Source organism: Artemia sp. Qi Xiang Cuo, chromosome 14 (genome assembly GCF_049724085.1).
Source record: "Artemia sp. Qi Xiang Cuo chromosome 14, ASM4972408v1, whole genome shotgun sequence".
Taxonomy (NCBI): domain Eukaryota; kingdom Metazoa; phylum Arthropoda; class Branchiopoda; order Anostraca; family Artemiidae; genus Artemia; species Artemia sp. Qi Xiang Cuo.
In genome coordinates, this window is record NC_142807.1 from 44,075,152 (window position 1) to 44,099,260 (window position 24,109).

At 36.6% G+C, this 24,109-nt stretch overlaps 1 protein-coding gene across 3 annotated transcripts in view; it reads left to right on the forward strand.

The window, feature by feature from the left end:
• Positions 1-24,109, forward strand: part of Sec71 (ADP ribosylation factor guanine nucleotide exchange factor Sec71) — a 201,612-nt gene that overhangs the window by 76,656 nt on the left and 100,847 nt on the right. For all 3 annotated transcript variants that reach the window (XM_089100054.1, XM_089100055.1, XM_089100056.1), the window contains 4 exons: positions 19-182; positions 2,470-2,598; positions 11,046-11,175; positions 17,749-17,991. In XM_089100054.1, the coding sequence (XP_088956180.1) occupies positions 19-182; positions 2,470-2,598; positions 11,046-11,175; positions 17,749-17,991 (666 nt within the window). The remainder of the gene's footprint in view (positions 1-18; positions 183-2,469; positions 2,599-11,045; positions 11,176-17,748; positions 17,992-24,109) is intronic.

Genomic DNA, 24,109 nt, shown 5'->3' on the forward strand with positions numbered 1-24,109 from the left:
GTCTTTTTAACGTTGAAGGTATGGGAACAGGAACGACTAGTGAGAAACAGAGGCGACTTCTTTGGAATGTTGAAATGGAGGTATTGTCTTCTACAGCTCGACAATTGATGGAGTCAGTCAGTCACGTTCAGGCTCCATTTACTACTGCTAAGCATCTTGAACACGTTCGACCAATGTTCAAGGTCAGTTCCTACTTCTATTGACTATTTTAAACTTTCTGTTATGTTTAATTTTGAAATATATAACTGAAAAGTATGAGGTAATACTTCACTTAGATTTGACTTCCATAAATTATAAAGTTATGGATTCACAAAATTACTCAAAATTAAAACAAAACAAAATTTAGAATCATTGAATATTGGAATATTGTAAAAATAAGAGTGAGGTAAAGCGAGAAATAGCTGTAGAAAATTACACTGTGAAAAATAGGAAATATTTAAAACATTAAAAAGGGAATGTTAAAAAACTGATCTCAGCCAAATATGCTAGAATTATTCATCTAAAAAACTTAAAATTATTCCCGTTTGCGCTCTGTAATGTGTAATTTAATCTGGGTAGTTAGTTGGACCAGTAATGTATGTTTTTTGTATATTATTCTTTATTTTTTTTTTATTTGTCTTTTTATTTAATGCTGCAATCCTTTGCCATTCTTTAAGGTTTCCTTCCATGATCATGAGGGTTTTGGCAGAAATGTAAATTAGGGAAAATACTTGTGTTTAGGAGTTAGAAAAAAGAAAGAAGATTTTGTAATGCTACCTGTCTTTATAAACTTCATCTTTGTTGACAGGAAAACGAACCGATGAAGGTTCGAACCTGTGAAGTCCTGATTTCATAAGATAACTAAGAAGTGATATGTTGTTTTGTCATTTCTGGTTGTTTGTACCTAATCCTCCTAAGCACCGTAAGACAATTGAGGGATAATTTAAACGCACTTGTTGAATACTTTATAAATCTATTACTGTATATTCATTACTTCCGAAGGTTCTTCAAAACAAACTTCTGGCCTACCACTTTTTGACTTATTAAATATCCGATTCTATATAACAGCAATAAGTTACTGTGAGTGCATATTTCTTTCTTTATTTAAAATGATATAGTCAAATACCAAATAACATAAAAAATGTACCTAACGGTATAAAATTAGACAAAAACCTAAAGTTAAAAAATAAAACTAACGAAGTTTCGAGGAAGCTATCTCGAGAGACTAACCACCGTTATCTGTAGCTAAACTGTGGTCTGTATCTATGTTCAGTAACTTCTTATAAGCTATAGGTCATAGCTTATTTTTATAAAATGTTCTACAACTATGGAACGTATCTGTCCGTTCTTTCTTTCCCTGTTTATAAATACCATTGCAGATGGATGTCATAAGTTGGAATCCTACCTCGTGTCTTAGTTTCTCTAAACTTCATCAGTTTATTGCTTTGAATATTAGAATTTCCGTTTTATTTTTTACTATTTGATACATTTCTCGGTGATTTTATTTTGTAGTTGGCTCTGTCTGTATTTTGACACTCTACTTTGTCTTGACATTATAAAGTAAATTCAACAATTTCGTGTGTTTGCTATAGTTTTTTCTTTTGTTATTTTGACCTTGTTTAGGTAATGAGGTTCTTGATTCGGCTACTTTAAAACAAGTTGTTCGATTTAATGAATTTTGAACGGAAATTTTTTGCGACTTTAAGAAGTTTCGGGGCTTTCGGCTTGTTTTGGTATTGAAAACACGCTTCAATCCGACTGGTTTGAAGTAGTCCGGGACGTGGATCTTCTAAACTTTTATATTATGTTTGATATCGCTAGTGACTAATATTTTAAGGAGGCCCTAGATGGTCAGTCATTTTGATCAAAAGTTTTCGTCAATCTATTGACGTGTGCTTTAATCACCCTTCAATCAACCCTTCAATCTTGACCAAAGCTAATCAACGCACTGCTTTTGATCAAAATGATTGAGTTATTCAAACTTTCTATCAATCACCGTCAACGCTTGACTCAAGCGTAAAACAGGTTCCTAGACGGTCAATTCTGCTTGAGTCAATCGATTGACGGAAGCTTCTGATCAAAATGATTGACCGTCTCATATGTTTTTACTAAATGCACTAAATGCTTTTTAAAACAACTCAGGATTTTGTTCATTGTACTGGTTCATTTTGATTTTTTTATATTTTTTTTTATTTTTTATTCATTTAATATAAGCACATCCCCTCCAAATGGCACGGCATGACATGGAGAAAGAATAGATACAAAGAAATGGTCATTGACAAAGATATGCACTAGCACAAGCCGGTCAATTCTGCTTGAACCAATCGATTGATTGAAGTTTTTGATCAAAAAGATTGACCGTCTAGGGCCTCCTTAAGATTGCTTTTCTTATATTTTCTCAATGAATCTGTAAGCTTAGAAATAACTTAAAATATGTTTTAAAAATACAATACTCTATAGAAAAGGAATACAGTTATTTTTCTTTTGCAGCTGGCATGGACCCCATTTTTAGCTGCGTTCAGTGTTGGGTTGCAAGATTGTGATGACCCAGAAATAGCGACTCTTTGTCTGGATGGCATCAGGTGCTCAGTACGAGTTGCTTGTATATTTCACATGGAGGTGAATATTTTGTTTTTTTCTTACTGTAGAAGTCATGTTCGTTTAAGTTAAAATCAAAGCCTATAGGAGACTAATATGACTAGAAACAAATATAAATGTTACCACTATAATATCTGTAGCGTTAAGTTGCCTGAGACTAGACTACTGGCACTCCTATCCCCTCCCAAACTTTTTCTTTGACCATATCTCAAGAAATTATAAAGCCCTTTAGGTTCAAATTGCAATAAGACATTAATAAACTGAATAACATTAATAAAACATTAATAAATTACTGTTAGCAATTTATCTACGTTTAAAGCATCTTAGTAATAATTAAACGTTTCATAATATTTCAAACATTTTAAGTTTAAATTACAATAAGACATCCATAAATTGAACATTAATAAAATAGTTATAAGACTCTTGCAGCATATTTGTTTCTTCATTGAACAGGTCATAGCCAAATAACCAAATCCAATAACAAAAAAAGAAAAAAAAAATTCCGAAACATTTAAGTCGTACAGTGCATTTTGCTTCTAAACTTCTCCCAGACTAATATGATTTTTACCATCATTCTCTTATATCATCGCCGTTATTGTATACTTAAAGGAAATTAGAGATCGAGGGAAATAGTACAAAAAATTTATCGACTTTGCATATTGTCGCTGTTACGACTAAAGGTGACATCTGATATTTTAACCCCATTTAAGGTAATTGCCAATAACCGTTCGCTAAGATGTTCTCAAAGGGTAGATCAGGAGGATCAAAATTTCATTGAGCATACATTGCCCTGCGGGTTCTGTCTTTTAATGCAGCCCAGAAACGGTTTTCGACAATTATTTTAGAAGTTTGGAAATGTCAGATATTATCTTTAGCCGTAACAGCGAAGACATGTAATTCCTTTTACTGTTAATTTTTAACTTTCTCTATTGAGAATGTTGTCGTAGCTGTTATCAAATTTTCAGATTTCATGAATACTAGGATTCATGAAAATCTGGTTCAACAAGTTCTGAAAATCTGGTAAAAATTCGAAAATGCTTTTAAATATAAACCAAAGTTGGTTTTGTTCTCGCTAATTGCAAATCTCCAGATCAAATTTTGGCAATTGATGAAAGAAAACATTTTTGGGCAGCCAAAAGAGCCAACTTTTGGCTAATGATGAATAACAACAATTTTGAGCAGCTTATATAAAAGACTAGCGAAAAGGCGCGTCGGACTTCTTCCGTAAAAAAGAAAACTGTTTTTAGATTAGTGAATGGCTGGGAGGTATGGACACTTGGCAATTATCTAGAGAAAGATTAAAAAATGCATTACTCGACTTTTTCTAGTGGTTTTTATCCTTTTTGTAGTCTTAAACTAGATCAATCTGGCAAATATGTCTATTCGAGCCAATTTTTTCTTTGCTTTTCTTTTATCGATGCATCTATCTATCTAATTTATATATGAAAATAAATGGTCACTAAAAAAGACACAATGCCAGGGCATAATATGGAGGACGGGCAAAAAAGTTTTCCTTTTACTTTTACTTCAGTAGGGTCTACCCTGCCTACCCTGCTGCTACTAAGAAAATATTCGACGCTCAACTCTGTTCCTTAAACGTACTAGACGATAATAGATCAACAAAAGTCATAATTGGGCTACTTTTCTACCAATAAATAAAAGTTCAAATAGGGATAAAATCCTTTTAACAGATAGTGATGTATAACTACTGATGACGGTCGCTTGTAATGTGACCGAAATATGTAGTATTTTTGTTAAATTTATTACTATCTATTAAAAGGATTTTACCCCTATTTAAACTTTTATTTATCGTCATGGAAAGGCAGTGTGGTCTTCGAGATTATCTATGTTCTACCAATTTTACAACCAATTAACTCAATCCTCAGAATCTCACTTTGATTTTTCAAAAATTCTCAAAAGCAATTCAAGTTTTCAGCAGCCTTTTAAAATGAAGTGCATCAAATCTATTTTTGAATCCATGTCTAATGAATTCTGTAATTTGACCTTTCTATAAACTAGGGAAAACCCCGACCTCGTCATGACCAAGTTATTAACATGAATTTTATTCATCGACCTTGCACCATGAGGATGAATATCATTAACATTGTTAAATACATCTAGAAAAGGGGTGGACTTACTTTCTTCGTAATTATGCATGAAAACATCGGTAAAACATCACAGAGGCCAAACACTGGAAGTATACCCAATTTAAGTCTGACGACACGATTCGGAAGGGCTAATATTAGCTATTATTCTAATAAAATTTTTGGGAAACACCGCCCGAATGACGGATTGAGGAGAGGTCCCTAAACATATTGATGTGCAATACAAGATATCGGGGTGGATCAATTTTAAATATGATATATGGATTATATCCTTCTGAAAAAAAATGGTTCTACTATGTCCTTTAAGTCCCCAAGAATTCCTCCACAGGAATACCAGGATGCCGAACAATTGACGTCTTAGAGGCCACCGGCTACTACTGAAGATGTCCATTTCCCATTATGTTTCTCTAGGAGAAATATAATATTGATGTAACTAATTTTTCAGGACTTTGTCTTAGCCCATTTTCTAGGACTTGGTTTGCTTTCATATTAGGTCAGGATTTATTCTATCATTCCAATAATTTAGGACATAGTTCATGTTTGCCGTGGGCTCGTTCTTGAACAGATATAAGACTTGGCCCGTTGTGCATCAAATCAGGAGCTGATTTGATGCAGCTGATTTGATGCACTGATTTGATGCAGCTGATTTGAAGCTGGGTATGGAATGATAAGGCAAATATAAACGTAAAGGACTTCTACGAGACCCTCTAATTACTACACAATAAGAAATGTTTTAGTTAATGGAGATTTTACTACAACTCATCAAATAGATATTCCCTAATATATCTGCTTTTGCTATTTGTAAGCAAAGCTAATAAAATTGTGCGTCTTTTGTGTATTATAACAAACTCTAAATAATATATGAAAAATAAACTTTAAAAAGATAGTGTTATCTTCACTTGCACTGAAAAGTAAAAGATGAGTTCTTTTTTTCTCGCTACCCCTCCAATTTTTTTTTTTTTTTAATGATAGCATGGGGTGATCATGCCATGTTTTCTAACTATTATTTAAAAAATCTTTTTCCACAAAATAAGTTTTTCAAAGAAAAGTAAAGAACTCCATTAAACCAACAATGAGCAAAAATAAAATAAAATATATCTACCGAGCGTGACTTTACCACAAATAAGCATCGATAAATAAATGAAACCCAAAGAGAACAGAAATTACAATAAATAACCGAGTCAAACTCAAAACAAGCAGAAATTAACATGAGTAGGGCTTAAAACCCCTATGCCTTCCCAAGGCCAGAACATAATTTGGACTTTACTGAAAAAATATGAATGTTTTTACTTTTATAACTTTAATAAATCAAATAATATTAATATTCTGATTACTAAATATCAGTATATGTATATTAAACCGATAATACACATTCACTTGTATTTTTTTCGGAAAAGTGCAAATTACGTTCTGGCCTTGGGAAGGCATAGAGGTTTTGAGCCCAACTTATGTTAATTTCTGCTCGTTTTGAGTTTGACTCTGTTATTTATGGCAATTTCTGTCCGTTTCGGGTTTCGTTTATTTATCAATGCTGAATTGTGATAGTTTGACACTTGGTGGATTATTTTATTTTATTTTTACTCAATTTTGGTTTAATGAAGTTCTTTAATATTCTTTGAAAAACTTATTTTGTGAAAAAAGTTTTTTTTAATTAATTTCTGTTCGTTTTATATTGACATAGTCTTTTTAGGGAAAAAGAAAATAATTCTTTAAATCCTTTCCTTTTTTTAAGACTTTATAGTCTGGCCTGCTATTTGTATGCTGGAGAAAAATTTTTAGCATTTTTTAACAACATACACCCTTTTAAAAATCTGGACACAATTAGTAGTGTTTAATTTTGTTTTGTACCTCCTCTAGTTGACCTGAAATAGAAAACTTGATACCATTCGCAAAAAAATCTGTTTACTTTCTTTGATAGCTTGGATACACTTACGCTATTTTGATTTGGTTAAGTTTTAAGAACAGAAGACTAGCAGCCCCAAAATTTTGAACATAACACCCTTAGTCGTTTTTTGGATAATGCTGAGATGTCTTATTTGGAGTTATCATTAAAAAAGTGCATTTCTATTTAATATTAAGGCAACATTTAGTTTTTAAACATAATGGGCAAATGGGGGGGGTTGGCGTGGGAGGGGGACTAGTTGCCCTTCAATTACTTTCGAGTATTTAAAAGGGCATTAGCCCTTTCTATTTTCAATCGAAAGAGCTCTTTTCGAAGTTCCTAAGACAACTCCTTCGATACCAAGTGCCCTGGTCTAAACAAAAAAAAAAAAAAAATAATAATACATTGCGCCCACATCGATCTTTACTATAAAAATGTCAAACCTTCCAATCACTTTCGACTATTAAAAAGGGCACTAGCCCTTTCAATTTCCAATCGAATTAGCCCTTTTCGAGTTTCTACGACTATGCTTTTAATAAACACCTTATATGCCCCCAGGACATAAATTATAACCCTTGCCGTGAGGGCTGTGAGGGGGTTGTCATCCTAAAAGACCTAATGTCCAGAACTTTCAACTACGTTAAACAAAATGGCTATCTCAAAATTTTGAATGGATGTGTTTTGGGAAAGGGTGGGCATGGGAGGGCCGTTAGTTGCTCTCCAATCACTTTCAACTATTAAAAAAGGCACTAGCCCTTTCAATTTTCAATCGAATGATTCCTTTTTGAAGTTTTTACGACAACGCTTACAACCCTTACTGAGGGCATAACTTACAACCCTTGCCCTGAGGGCTGTTGGGGGAGTGTCATCCTCAAAAACATAATTTCCTGACTTTTTAACTACGTCGAACAAATAGATGTCTCAAAATTTTGATTGGATGTGTTTGGGGAAATGGTGGGTGTAAGAAGGGTATTAGTTATCCTCCAATCACTTTCGACTATTAAAAAGGGCACAAGCCCTTCTAATTTCCAATCGAATGAGCTCTTTTTGAAGTTTCTACAATATCACTATCTATAAAAACCTTACATGCCCCCAGGGCATAACTCGCAACCTTTGCCCTGAGGGCTTTGAGGTGGTTATCATCCTCAAAGATGTAATTTCTAAAACCTTTAACTACGTTGAACAAAATGACTATTCAAAAATTTTGATTGGATGTGTTTGGGGAAAAGGTGGGTGTGAGAGAGGGGTTAGTTACCCTCAAATCACTTATGACTATTAAAAAGGGCACCAAAACTTTGAATTTTCAATTGAATGAGCCCTTTTTCATGTTTCTATGGCAAAGATTTCAATAAAAACCTTATATACCCCCAGGGCATAACTAAAAACCCTTACCCTGAGAGGTATGGGGGGGTGTCATCCTCTTAGATATAATTTCCGGACCTTTCAACTACTTTGAACAAAATGATTATCTCAAAATTTTGATTGGATGTGTTTGGATAAATGGTGGGCGTGGAAGGGGCTTTAGTTGCCTTCCAATCACTTTCAACGATTAAAAAGAGTACTAGCCACTTCAATTTCCAATCAAATGAGCCCATTTTGAAGTTTTTACGACAACGCTTTCTATAAAAAAAAACCTTATATGCCCCCAGGGCATAACTTACAACCCTTGCTCGGAGGGCGGGCGGGGGGGGGGTGTCATCCTCAAAGACCTAATTTCCAGAACTTTCAACTACGTTGAACAAAATGGCTATCTCAAAATTTTGATTGGATATGTTTGGGGAAAAGGTGGCCGTGAGAGAGGGGTTAGTCGCCCCCCCCCCAATCACTTTCGACTATTAAAAAGGACACTAGCCCTTTGAATTTTCAATCGAACGAACCTTTTTTGAAGTTTTTATGACAACGCTTTCTACATAAACCTTATATGCCCCCAGGGCATAACTTACAACCCTGGTCCTGAGGGCTGTGGGTGAGTGTCCTCCTCAAAAACATAATTTCTATCCGGAAATCAACTACGCTGAACAAAATGGCTATCTCAAAATTTTGATTGGATGTGTTTGGGGAAATGGTGGGTGTGGAAGGGGTGTCAGTTGCCTTCCAATCACTTTCGGCTATTAAAAAGGACACAAGCCACTCCAATTTCCAATCGAATGAGCCATTTCGAAGTTTCTACGACAACTCCTTCGATACGAAGTGCCCTGGTCTAAAAAAAAAAAAATGATAATACATTGTGCCAACATCGTTCTTTACTTAGGCAGCGCTATTGCGCTGCCTATGATCCAAGGACATTACGACAGTGTGTCCTTCAATGTGAACATAAAACCGAATAAGCCTGATTATCAGGAAGTGATGCGGTTCTGTATCATGACTTTCCTATACTTTCATTTATAGTCTTGGAAAATTAAAGGTTTTCCTTCTATTAAGAAAAAAAACTCGTTTTTTACATTTTAGTGTGTTTGGAGATAAACGTTTTTTTTTTTTTTATTTCTCTTACTCTTTGGTAAATCTTCCTGTGCTTCGAACATTTGTCACGCATTTTCATAACTATTCAAGGACCTTAGGACAGTTTGTCCTTCAATGTGAACATAAAACCGAATCACCGTGATTCTCAGGAAGTGATGCGGTTCTGTTTCATGACTGCCCTATACTTTCATTTGTAGTCTCAGAAAATTTAAGGTTTTCCAGCTAGTAAGAACAAAAACTCGTTTTTTACATTTTAGTGTGTTTGGAGATAAAGGTTTTTTTTTTAATTTCTCTTACTCTTTGGTAAACCTTCCCGTACTTACAACATTTGTCACGCATTTTCATAACTATTCATGGACCTTTACGATACAGTATCCTTCAATGTGAATATAAAAATGGTTATTAGGAAGTGCTAATGAGGTTCTGTTTCATGACTGTTCACGCTTTCATTTTTAATCTTGGGAAAGGTTCTCCAGCTAGTAAGAAAAAAACATGTTGTTTACTTTTACTTGTTAGGTGATAAAACATTTTTTTCTTACTCTTTGATATGTCTTGTAATCAATCCCCCCCTCCCCGTCTACTCCCCGTCTATGTTTACATATCTTTCATAACTATTCAAGGACCTCTCAAAGCCTTCAAATGTTCAAGACTCATCGATTCCTACAATTCATTAAGAGACTCTGCCTTCGTCTTCTCCATCGTTAGCTATAACTGGATATGTATAACAAAATTTGGTCTCAGAGACAAATGGACAAAGTTAAATGAAAGTTTTTAAAAAGTTTTGCATTCTTTTTGTTGTAAAGTGTGTTTGCTTCCCTCATATATGTTGTTGTATATTATTTAAGTGCTTATTTTAAGTCAACTAGTCAAATTTAGGATCTTATATATAAAGAACTTCATTTTGTATCTTTCACTATTTTTTTTTTAAGAAGAAACATTATATAGTAACCTTTTGTGGGGCCGCCTCTTTTTTTGTGCAAAATTCAAAAAACATTAAATCAGTTTTTCGTGGATCAGATGAAGCTTTAAACGACTGATTTTTTTTCATACAAAGATTTGTTTTCTCAAATAAAGTGTTTTCGTGTTCAACTCCATCAAAGAAAACATTGTGATCCCTAGTTAGATCCCCAGCTGAGGATTTTGATGACTGAGAACTATTACTCCTATAACTGCCAAGCCAAACATTTTATGTAAAGGGATAAAGGCGCCAATACCAGTTTGTCTTGCCAATTTTCACTTAAAATCCAAGCAAGCCTAGCAGCCCATTAATAAAAAGAAGAAATATGTGTCACAAAGGTAAATTTAATTTTTCCATTGGCATATTTCTTAGTAGCCATGCATGAAATTATTTTTTTCTGTTGTTGTCATACATTTAGTGATCCCTGGACTTGGTAAATTTGTCTCTGGCCATCGGACATTGGTTGCTGCCGTACCAAGTTACGTGTTTCGTTGAATAGGAGAAGAATAATAGAACTTAATTTGACTTGTCGATTTATTTTTGTAGAGCGCCAATTTTAGGGAAATTAGGGAGGTACCCGAAGTTTTCGACTTCGGCGAAAATTTTTACCGAATCCCCAAAAGGTTGGGGGGGGGGCGCCCCTCCCTTTCCCCCTCGGTACGCCCCTGGCGGGGAGATGGGTGCCAGTGTTGTATCTATTAGGCAATTTGAAGATTTTTGTGGTTCAGAGGCATTTTTAGCGTCCCCACGGTGGTAAAGGCCCTTCCTGTGCCGTGTTACTGCCCATGAATGTTTCTAACTATAGCTTCTTTTTGTTTGCTGGTGTGTGCATTTTTTTCGTGTGTCTTCCTTGTCTTGTATTGGATGACAATTTTACAATATATGTTAGGGAAGGAGGGAAGGGGGTCAAAATTGAAACACTTTGAATTGAATAAAATTATTTTATTACAGGGATGACTGATTTGGAAGCTAACGATTACAGTTAATTATTCTGTATTTTTTAATTCAGATGCCTTTAAACATGTTTTAGAGTATTGAATATAGTTTGCATCTTTTTTTTCAGTTGGAACGTGACGCATACGTTCAAGCCTTGGCAAGATTTACATTATTGACTGCCAATTCAGCAATATCCGAGCTAAAGGCAAAAAACATAGACACCATTAAAACGCTAATTACTGTGGCCCATACAGACGGTAAGTTCTGTCTCTATTTTCACAGAACTATTAGATAATGTTAATGGTACCATTATATTAGTTTGAAGGTCTCTAATGATCAGAACTGGACAACCAGACTGTTGCCGCCAGGCCTAAAACGAAAGGGCACACCCACACTTATAAAATGAATTAGTGAGAAAGATTTCTATGATGGATGTTTATTAATTCGTCACACTTGCTGAGATGTTTTCGCTTAGCAAGAGTGAGGGTAGAGGCCAGCTGTACTTAACAAAAGAAACTTCAGTATCTCTAACTCAAGGCCTACCTGATACGATTTTATGCATTACATACCAAGCTATAACTACATTCAGTAATATTTATGCTTTTTTCGCTCAGATCCCTCTCACCTCACTCACGCTCATCACGCACGATCCCTCTCAGAATCCTCAAACAGATCCCTCTTCCCAAGTCATGTTTCTTATTCTTTTTTCAAAATTTTATTAATCTAAGATACATCCTTTTGTTTTAAGTACAACAATTCATCGTTCATTTAATGCATTTATTTTGTGGAGAATGATGTTTTATTTTGGACGGCCGATTTAAATCGAAAGCCAAAGATACATTTTTGCATGTATTTATTTGCATGTATTTTTATTTCCCTGAGAAAACATAATAAAGCCATGGGTATATTTTTTGTATTAAGCGCATCATATTATTTTCTTTTGACAAATAACCTTTTTAACTTTTTTTCCTGATTTCTTATTTGTCTGTATTCTATTTTATTGGAACCAGACCAATGTTTCTAAACCACCTTATCCTTGCCGAACCCTTAAACAAGTTGTATATCTCGGCGAGACCCTGCATTATCTCTACCTTATCTCTTTCATTTTCGATCATTGTAGTCCGTCGTTCTTTTTTCTTGGCACATCCAGAAACCCTGATTTAAAAATTTTGCTATTAAGAAGGCCAATTGTAGGAAAAATGGTAAATAGAATTTTCAAAAACGAATGTTGACAAAAAGAAAAATATTTTGTGTTTATAATTTCCTGTATCGTCTAGGAAGGATATGAAAAATATTATTACCCTTAAAAAAAGAAGAAATATCATAATATTTCTTTGCCTTCGACTTTCATTTCTGAGGGGATTAATGTCTCGTACCTCGCTTATGCGGACGATGTACTCCTTGTCAGTCGTTCTAGGGCTGGGCTCTCACATTCTGTCAGCTGGATCTCAGACCTGTTCAGACGGATTGGGCTTATGCTGAACGTTGATAAGTGTGAATATATTTTGTTTAATCCAAGTGCGAGTCTCCAACTTAACTGTGTTTTTTCCTCTATTTCCTGTATCTCTTCTTTTCGGTGGCTTGGTTTTCACATTACTAATAATCTCAAAACACTTCGGGCTCTGACAGTTTCTAATGCTTAAAAAAAATTTCAGATTGGATATTCGAAAATTGTTGAAAACAGAGAAAGGTGCAATAGAAAAGCCCCTGGGAAATTATATTCTTCATTTTGTGATCATTCTATTCTTTTTTTATCAGAATCAGAATTATTTTAATGAAAACAGCTGTCATAGACACATTAAAAAAAATGCACTAAAAGGCGCTGTTTTTTACATGAAAACATTTTACATGAAAACACTTCTCTACATTTTATTAAAAGCACTTGTAAAAAAAGGAACAAAGGAGTTACTAAGTCTGTTTGTGCGGCACGAGACGGGCATAAGTTTGCTTTTGCTTCTGGTATTTCCGCGGACAGGCATTTTAGGTGGTAATATTGTACTATGTACAGGACTAGACAATAAAAACTGGCCAAAACGAATCATCAGCTGAAAACGGCGATCGTGAAGGCTTGGAATTTCAAGTGACTTCAGAGCGGAGCTGTAATCTACATATTTGTCGCAAAGAATGATCTTTACAGCTCGTTTCTGGATCCCTTCCAAATCATCACTTAAGTAATCTATGTGATGAACTTGTGGGCCCCAGACGGGACACGCATATTCAAGGATGGGTCGAATAAAAGTGAGGTACACTGTTTTCAGCTGATACACTGGAAAACCTAGGCGGCGCATCGCCACCAGTGTCCGCATATCATAATGTCCCTTCTTAACCAACTCTTGTACATGAATAGAGAACGAACAGTCCACACTAAAGGTGACGCCCAAGATAGTCGCACACGCAGCAGAAGGGAACAAAGTCGTGGGGTAGATAAAATCACGTTTAAGTGGGTTCAACCTCAAAAGCTTTGATTTATTCTCATTAATTTGAAGACTGTTCGCAGTACACTGTGATTTAAACTGATCGAAAAAATTTGGGTCGAACTGGGCTAGAGCTTGCGAATCCTTTACGTGGTATTTAAGAAGCGCAGACAAATCATCGACGAATTTAAAACGATCGTCAAAGTCAGAAAGCACATAGTTGATAACAGCCAGGAAAAGAAGAGCTGCTAATTTGGTACCTTGTTGGGCGCCACATGTAATTTCCACCCATTCCGATTCAATATCACCGGGAAAAAGGGCGTACACTTTTTGATACCTGTGACGTAAGAAATCAACTACTAATTGGAGGATGTGCTTACGGGCACCCATTGACTTGAGATTCTGGGCGGCAAGAGGGTGCTTAATCAAATCAAATGCCTTTCGGTAGTCTACCAGAAGTAAATCTACAAACGAGCTTCCAAACTCCAACCATTCAACTACTATGTGATAAAGCCGTACTAAATAAACAGACGTGCTGCATCCCTTCAAGCAACAATACTGGAAGGGGTCAAGTGACGGTGAAATGTCCGTGAGAAGTTCACGATACACGAAAAATTCTGCAACTTTAGCAAAGTTCGGTGTGATCGAAATAGGTCTTAACTGATCACATGTCTTAGGTCCTTGAACTTTGGGTATTACGCGAACATATGCTCGCTTCCAAGCATCGGGAAAGGTTTGTTCACTGAAGCCCTGATTGATGATCGATGCCAATGGTTTGGCTAAAAACAAGGCATATTCGCGAATAAGTTTGACCGGCAACTCACCAGGGTAAGAAGAGCAATTCGGTTTTAGTTTTTTAAGTTCTTTAAAAACAGCAAATTCGGTAAACTGTTTTATTTCGTCAGTTTCACAATCGACTAAGAGATCAACCAGTTCGGCCTCTGTAATTGAGGGGTAGGTGGTACAAATGCCAGCAAAGAACTCGTTTACGTCTGAAGCGCTCATTTGAGATCCGTCAGGCTTGGGTCTTTAGCTCACTGTTAACTGACTTGCCAGTCATATGTTTCACTGTGGAATGCCACTTCCGACTGCTACTTTGGAGAAGGGGTACTACCTTTTCCCGAACATAATTTCGTCGCTTGAAACGATTGACGGCCACGACTCGATTTCTAAGTTTCGCCGCCGCGGCTATTTGTCCGGAACTGTGCAGCTTGCACCTCATCTTGATCATTTGTTTGAGATCGCTTGTGATCCATGGCTTATCGGACTCACTTACCACTACAACCCAAGTGGGAAAAAACTTGTGAAACATCTCTAACAGAAGAGAGTTAAGCTGCTGAACTTTGCTATTCAGGTTTACTATAGAACACAGGTCGTCGAAGCAGTAAGTCCCGATCCACCGACCGAAATCGCAGATTGATTGAGAGTTAAGCGGACAAATAGTCACTTTGGTTCTCTTTGGCTTCGGTTGGTTATTTTTGGCTTGCCAGAGAATTACATAATGATCTGAACTCTGGAGAGGACCTAACAACCGAGGGGAGTAATAATTGTCTCTCATGTTTGTAAAAATTAGGTGTAGAGTACCGCCACTCTGGTGCGTAGCAATGGTAACTACCTGCTTCAGATGAAGGACAATAGATACCCATAGTCTGTTCGTCTGGTTAAAATCGCCAGCTATTATGAAGCCAGGATAGGCATGGGCACGACGAAGTTTATGGATGTAGGTCTGTAAGTAGCTGATAAGCTTTTTCCTATTTTTTGCACTCTCTGGGTAATACACAGATGCAATTATCAAACATGAGAACTTTTTTGATAGTTTGGATGGCTTGTACTCTACCCAGACAACTTCGTGACACGAATCGGTTGGTATATTTAACAGCTTAGATGAAATGTCATTACGAATATAGATACCAAGGCCACCACCTTTTCTACTCAAGCCTCTATCACGGCGAGTGTTGAAATAGCTAGTGTAGCCTTTTATTCTACCCATTTCATCAGGGATATCCCAGCATTCGGTAACTGCGGCAATAGGAACAGTCACTTCTCTCGGCAGTATCTTCATCTCGTCAACTTTATTTGTTAAGGATCGGGCATTACACAGAATAAAATTCGGAAGCTTTGCCTGCGCTGATAACTGGTTCAGGACGTAATAGCGGGGGAAGTTCATCAGAGAAACACGGTAAGATTGACAGCAGCTGTGATGGAGAAAGAGTGGGAGGAATTTCATACCTTTGCAAACGTCTTATTTTCACAAGAGTCCTTGGTTCACATGCAGCCGTCCTCCGGTCAAGACCACGGTCCACAGTAACATGAACGGGCACGACTGTCTGTCTGTATTAGCACCTACCTTTCTTTCCACGCCGCCTACGCTTTTTTTTAAGAACCACACTCAAGGAGTCGTCTGCTGGCCGTTTGAGTACTCCAAAAAACCGCAGACTGACAAATGTAAATTGTGCTGTAGTCAGTTGAAATGAATTAAGTCTTCTTAAAAATTCTTTTTTATAGGTAAAAGTCATTATGATTGCACTTAGTAAAGCTAGGGAGGCCAATTATTTGAAAGAATGCAACATAAAAAACAGTTGTGACCTACACACAAACAAACTAAACTAGAGTTTAGCAGCACCATCCATATAAATCAAAATTAGATGGCGCTGTAGTCAGTTGAAATGAATTAAGTCTTCTTAAACATTCTTTTTGATAGGTAAAAGTCATTAAGATTGCACTTAGCAAAGCTAGGGAGGCCAATTCTTTGAAAAAATATACCATCAAAAACAGTTGAGAACTCCACACAAACAAGCTAAACTAGAGTGGCGCAAAAGCAGCTGTAATAGCGCTAGCAGCACCATTTCTCCGATTCCTGAAGCCTAAAGATCTCAAATCTCTCAGGACTTATTATTTTAAATTTTCTCGGTACCTTCTGTGCCTCCCTCCATGGTTCAAGAACCAGCATCTAGTATCGCGATTCGACCTCCCTGATTTACGGGAAAAAGTGACTGTGCTTACGGGAAAGCTGTCGGAATCTGCAGGTCTTACTGCGCACCATTATTTACGTCGTTTTGTGTAAATAATTGTTAAGTGTGCAAGTTTGCTTTTTTGTTTTTTGTTTTTAATGTAATCCACTTCTTTTTGTTCATAGTAGGTAATAAATAAATTATTATTATTGTTATTATAATAATAAGCTTTTTCCTCTACCCGATTGAAAAATTTGATAATTCCAAATTTTGCAAGTATTTTGCTCTTGCTTTTCTGCAAAGTTGAGTTTATAAGCTTAAAGTTAAGACTGATTAAAAGAAAAATTGTTGGCTCAGTAGAATCCAAATAGTTTGATTGCATTTTACACTTTTTTAGTTTAGTTTTCTCCTATATATGAAAGTAAACATCTTTTTAGTCAAAAGGATCGTTTGGGGTTAGAAGCTTTGACTATGAGTGACGTTGTAGGAGAGTTTTGATCAATATATTAATCAATCAACTTCCAATCTCATTTCTTCGGGACAACAATCAAAACAGGGCCTAGGTGAAGTATAAAGAGCTAGGTGAAGCATGAAGAGAAGTATAAAGAAGGTGTAAAGAGCTTAAAGACTTGTAAGGGTGAATTAGGATGAATAAAAAGAGGTTGAAAGTTTGAAGTCTGATCATTTCTCTTTCCGATTATATTGTAAACCAGTGTCTTTTCGTAATCACAAAGTAGTAATTTTTAGTTAGATGTTAGAATATTGATAGACTTAAACATATCTTTTTACTAAGATCAGCTGCATAACGTAGAGAATCAGCTGGAAATCCTGGTAACAATAAGCCAAGTTATTCTAAAATCCTTTTCTCTTTTTTATTACTATTGGTACCGCGCCCCCAATCTCACCTAAAAGACCTTTTTTTGGTCTGGGAAAAAAGGGTCAAAACTTTTAACTTTCGGAAGCAGTGATTTTTATTTTTTATGTTTTTCCCCGAGTGGGAAAGAATCGTTGGTATTACAACCTATATAAGATCAATTCATATTTCCTGTTTAACGCGATGTGTCTAAGATCAAAACCACCAGATCAATTTTTTTGCCTCTCTTTTCCTCTTTTTTTCCTTCCAGAAGTTGTTGTTGTTTGCTGTTATTTTTGAAGAAGTTGTTGTTTTTGTTGTTATTTTTTAGTATTTTTTCTTTCTGTTTCCACTTTTCGTATTATTCTGTATACTCTGTCATTGTACATTTACTGTATATGGTGGGTTTTCAATATGTTATTATTATTAGCGCATTTGCTTCTCTCTTCGCTTTCTTTTTTAAATTGTACTATCTGTTTCTACTTATTTTTTTCGCCCTCCTGAATAACAACTGTCTCGACCTCTGCCCTAGCCGAGGTCATGCAATTCAATGAGGTCTAACCTTCAAGAGACCTTAGAATATATTGCAGTAGTATTTATTTCGTTTTTTAGGTAATTATCTTGGAAAATCGTGGCTGGATATTTTGAAGTGTATATCGCAGCTAGAATTGGCCCAGCTAATAGGAACTGGAGTTAGACCGCAGTATATTACAGCTTCTTCTCCATTTGCCGTTAATATTAGTCAAATGTTTAGTCAAGGACTGAACAATCAGTTGACAAATTTTGGGTCTCCCAATTCTCCTACCAGTTTCCATCTGTCAGATTTGGCATGGATGGGTATGAATTCTCTTGACCGTGAGTAATTTAATGCTATTCAGTTTTCATTTATTAAGCTATGTTGCTTCGATGAGTTTCTAAGTACTCCTGATATAATCAATGCCCCCCCCTGCGTATGGATATTCTCAAATTGAAGCGAAACCTATGCCGTCGGGGGAAGACATAGACATAGGTTTATTAAGATCGAACAGCGTAGCCATGGCTAATTTATGTCGTCTTTACAACAATATGGAAAAAAAAAAAATACAAATAACACTATAATAACACCATAAGGACACTAACACGTGAATACAGATAACACTAAGTCTTGTTGTATGCTTTTACGAAACAGTTGACAAACGTGTTTTTGTAGCAGTTGATCCTGCAGACTGGGGGTTGTAGCTTTGACTGGGATCTGCTTCTTTGGTTAACAGGAGCATCGGGTGGGATGATCAGTCTGTGATGGGGCGGAGATAGCAGTGACTTGCCGAGGGACATGATCAGTGATAATCGTCCGTCGCTGAGAGATTCAAGGTTCAGTTCTTGCAAGAGTTTGTTGTAGTCGTCACTTCTGTTACCAACGATTATGTTAACAGCTCGTTTCTGCAAAGATTAAAGGTCATCGCAAAGGTAGTGGGTGCTCTGGACAAAAGGTCCCCAGACAGCAACGGCGTATTCGAGTAGAGGTCTCACATGCGTAATATAGGCATTTTTTTGGCTTTGAGTGTCGCAGCCAAACCTGCACATCAGGACTAGGGTCTGAAGTGATGCATTGCCAGCCTTAATAACCTTCTCCATGTGTTCAGTGAATGTGCAGTCCATCGATAATGTGACTCTGAGGATTTTTGCAGATGAAACAACAGGGAAAGGGACTTGTGGGAATTCCAGATCACGTTTTAAGGGGCAAAACCTGAGGATCATTGATTTATCTGCATTCAGTGTCAGCTTGTAACGTTCATAGTCCTCAAAGAAGGATGCCAGAAGGGTCTCGCTGAACTGACGTTCGATTACACCTTCTCTCACGAGGTATTTGAGGACAAATGATAAATCGTCGACGAACTTGAGTCGCTCTTCGAAATTCTGAAGGAGGAAGTTGATGAGGGAGATAAATATGAAACCAGCAAGTCTTGTACCCTGAGGGGCTCCACAGGTAATTTTAGACCAGTATGAGATCAAGTCACCTTCAAACAATGGTAATACACACTGCATTCTGTCCTGAAGGAAGCTCATCACTAATGCAAGAGACCGCTTCTGTGCGCCCAGTGCTCGCATATTTTTTGCTGCCGTAAGATGACAAATCAGGTCAAATGCCTTCCTGAAATCGGCGAGAGCTAGGTCGATGAAGGTACTGCCCTTGTCAAGCCACTTAAAGATAATGTCAACTAGGCGCACGAGGTATATCGAGGTATTGCAACCTTTGAGGCCGCCATACTGGTAACGGTCTATGTTTTCCCGCGTTTGCTTGAGCAATTCACGCAGGATGAATGACTCGGTGACTTTTGCAAGGGTAGATGTGATTGATATCGGTCGTAACTCGTTGCAAGATTTGGGTGTTTTATTCTTCGGTATAACACGCACAAATGCGCGTTACCAGCACGACGGGAAAGTTGACTGGGCGAAACATTATCTGATTATGTGTCCAAGCGGCTTGGCCAGGAAAAGAGAGAACTCCCGTATTAACCTTATAGGCAGCTCTTCAGGAAAAGAGCTACTGGATGGACTCAACTTGTTCAGCTCTTTGAAAACTTGATACTCAACTATTTCGATTTCACCTTCGTCAGGGCATATTGACAGTAGATTCTCTATTTCAGTGTTAGTTGGGGCATGAAAGGATGTACAAATATCAGTAAAGTAATTGTTGACGTCATTTGCACTCACGAGTGACCCATCATCGTTCAGAATGCGGATACTGGATGATACTGTTTTTCCAGCAATCTGCCTTACTAGACGCTGCCATTTACAGGGATCCTCTTTTATTTCTGGGTCCGAAAGGGATTTTCCGAAGGACTTTCTTGCCTCACGACAAAGGCTAACGATTTTGTTTCTTAATAATCGTAACGACATTGCGTCACCACTTGACTGCATTACAGTGTTTTTTTTCGCGTCTTAACTGTTTTATTTTTGGAGGGATCCAGGGCTTGTCAGATTCGCTCACGACAAATTGCTTTTCCGGGAAAACTTCTAAGTATTTGTCATAGAGTAGGGTCTGAAATATTTCTGCTTTCCTGTTGACATCGCTTTCGTTGTATACTTCGCTGAAGCAGTGAGTACCGACCCACATTCCGTACGTATTAATAGCAGACTTCGTGATAGGTCTCCGGAGTACTTTTATTTTCTTAAGCTTCCTGATTTCACTTTTTGCCTTCATCAGCAGAGTCTGATGGTCCGATTTGCCCAATGGCCCGTTCGAAGACACGTCTTTGTAATATGGAGCAAGGTTTGTACGAATAAGGTCAAGGGTGCTCCCGGTCACATGGGTGGGTATCTTGACCACTTGTGACATACCCAGCGTATTAGCAAGCCATTGTTTGTTTGTTTGGTTGAAGTCACCAGCTATTATGAAGCCCGGGCGGCTATACCGCTGACGTAATGTGTCTAACGTAGACTGAAGGTAGGATACCAACAGCCGTCTGTTCTTGGCGCTTTCAGGATAGTAGATACTTGCGATAATGATGCAAGAGACATCTCGTGGTAAATGTTTTGGCTTGCATAATGCCTAGATCGCTTCATGGTTAGGAGTCATTGAAGTTATCTAAATATTTGCAGGGGATATCATCGCGTACATACAGGGCAACACCTCCGCCAATCCTGTCTATTCTAGTGTTCAAGAAAACCTTGTAACCAGCCATCCTTCCACTTGTTTCGTCGAGCTGCCATGTTTCGGTAATTGCGGCGATGTGGATGTTATTCTGACGTAGAATGACATCTAACTCATCTACTTTATTCGTTAGTGAGCAGACGTTGCTCAGAAGGAAGTTTGCAAGTTGGTGTTTACAAGAGAGAACCTGCGGCGATAATACTGGAGGACAATCAGACCCGAAATCATTGGTAGGAGCATTGTTGCCAGGAATCAGCCGGGGCGGTAGGCTCAGGCGCGGGATTGAGACTAAACAACTCTCACGCTTAGGCTTTTGGCTGGCCAATCGTCCGTAGGTGACTAACGCGTCAATCTTAAATTTCTTTCTGCCACCTCTGCGTCCTCTTCTTGTTCGCTTGCAAACAATGGGAACGTCATCTATATTTTTATAAACTATCAGTGTGACAAGTGTGGCTATGACAGATGGCACCAAAACAGCAAAAGAAATGAAAGTGCCTTTTTTGCATTGATCAATCCAGTTTTCAGCAGCAGCCTCAATCACAAAAAATAGCACTATTAATACAGTTTTGATTAATACCACTTTCATCGCAAAGGGAGGAGTATTTCAAGGCACTGAACAAGTTAAACTAGGATAGAATGACTTGCAGCCTCAACGGCGCGAGAGCCATCTATCAAACCTCCAACCTCCAAGTATCCAAACCTCCTGTTTTTGGTGATGCAACAGACGATTGTTGAAAGAGGACCTAAGTAAGGCTGTTGCAAGCTAGAAAAAAACGTTATACCAGCGATAGGATATATTTTATGCATAGCTTTTGTTTTGACTCATTATTTAGCGGAAGAAATGGGTCAGGGTAGTAATTTTCACAATAGTCACATTTTGTTTGTCTTTTCAGATCAATACTTCTTTAGTATTTCATTGAGGGTAGCTTCAAGTCTTGAAAAAAAAAAAAATGCTTTGCAAGACCGGTTCAAAACTCTGTTTTCTAGTTATTGACATATTATGATTATTCTGATGTTAAGTTTTTTTTTTTCAACGTATTGCTTGCGACCCGGTACTGAGTCGGAGAACGTTTTGCTGTGTCACAAAAAAAAAAAAAAAAAAAAAAAAAAAAAAAAAAAAAAAAATGTGAAAACACAATTTTTTTGGACTATCTAAAAAAAGATGGCATTATTCTATTTAAGAAAAGATTATAGAATTTCGAGTTGTTAATGTAGCTTATACGCGTGACATATTTGCTACATCTAGTAATAAGTAGCTTCGGTTGAAGCATTTTAAAAGTATTAGAAATAGTTCCTACAATAATTTAAAAGATTACTAACTGGGATCAGATGAGATCAAACCGAAATCAGATGAGACCGAGATCAGATTAGATCAGATCAGCCCGAGATGAGATCAGATCGGATCAGACCAAGATTAGATCAGACCGAGATCAGATCAAATCGAGATCAGATTATTACTTATTACTTTATTTTTTAAAGTAATATGTTATTACTTTAGTACTTAGTTACTAATACTTATTACTAATTTATTAAAAACCCGTGCGTACTATGGTGGAGAAGATTTACATCTAGAAAAACTTTCAGTTTCAATTTAATAACACTTTCCTGATCATATAAATAGTTTTAAAGAATATTTCGTGGATAATCTATTTTATAACATGAATTAGATAACATTAGGCTTAGACATAAAAATCTGATCTGTGCTGGTTAGAGTCGAAATTTTGTTTTAACTGTTTGTACTAATAAAGATTTACTTATTTTCTGTCGACACTGAGAAGGAAGAAATATTCAGTGCAAGTGAATAAATTTTCATCCAATTGAAATATTCATTCAGTTGCTTGTTGAAATCTGCAACGAACAAGAAGTTGATAGCTTAAACTAAAATTTCACGTAACACCGACCTAAAAAAAAAAAAAAAATTGAAACTGCACCGTTAGTTAATTGCTGTTGTGCTGTCGAAAAGAGAAAATGTAAGAAAATAACAAGTCATTTTGTTGCCTTGTGGTACCATTTATACGCATGAAGTATAATTTTCAACCTTGTCCTGCTTAAAAAATAGGTATCAAAACATATTGAACGTCGAAACTAATTTAAAAATAAAAGTAACAACTTTATCTCATATTTTAAAATTATGTGATTACGAACAGCTTCATCCTTCGCACTAAAGACAAAATACATGAAAACAAAGTTTACTTAGGTTTTTTAACGAATATAGTTGTTTATTTTTTAATTACTTGTATTTTCCTTATATAATTCATTTTGAAATTTTGTGTATGAACTGAGGAAACAAATAAAGGATGTTTATTATATTTTCTTCACAGTATAGGTCGCAGAAATTTTTAAAACTTATGTCAGTCTGCGGTAAAAAAGCTGTTAGAAACGCTAGTCTATATAATTACATGTTTGAAAAAAAGGTAAAACAAACAGGATTGGAAATTACGAGTTATCACAGATTTCGTTTTTTTTTTATAGATCTAAGCTTATAATGTTGGTCAAAATTTATTATCATCGCTTGCTGTGGTGTTCCGCAGGAAACCTCTAAGTCATGTTGTTTTTTTCTGTTTTGTTATCATATGTATATAAATAACTGTCTTTAAACTCCAAGTTTGTTTGCCTTGATACATAGGGTATCTGAAGCTATTCTACGAATTAAGTTCTTGTTTATCTCTTTGCACAGAAGGGTTCAATTACAATTGTGTCAGAGGCTTAGGAATACGAGGTGGGCTATTAAGTAACGTGATTGACACTGTGGAGGGTCAAGGATACACGTGTCAACCACAATTGACCAACAGCTGTTCAGTGTGAACCTTTTTCTTTAATATGTAGTTAGTCTCACTTATCTGTTATAATTTACTGAAATAAGTATATGGTAGTGAATTTTTATCACTGGTGCGTGTTTTGAATGGTTTAATCATCATAAAAATAGCAGAGAAGACGCGGAAGATGATTCGCAGCCAAGTGGCTCTTTAACGTCAAAAACGGACGAAACCGTCGAAAAAATCGGCAATTTTTTTGGTCTGACCGTCGACTAAGTGTTAGCGTAATTGATGAAACGGTAGATATTGATGAAAAATGTGTTCGGCAAATTGTAAATGATAGTTTTAACATGCAAAAAGTGTGTGCTAAAATGGTGCCTAAAATTTTAGCGTTTGAACAACAAGCAGCTTGCAGAAATATCTGTACTGACACTTTGTATGCGATTAAAAATTACCCCAATTGTTTGGAAATGATAATAGCATGCGATGGCTCGTGTTATTTTTTTATTTATGATCTGAAAATTAAGCGCCAACCCATGCACTGGAAAAGCCCAACTTCACCGACAGCCAAAAAAGCTCGAAT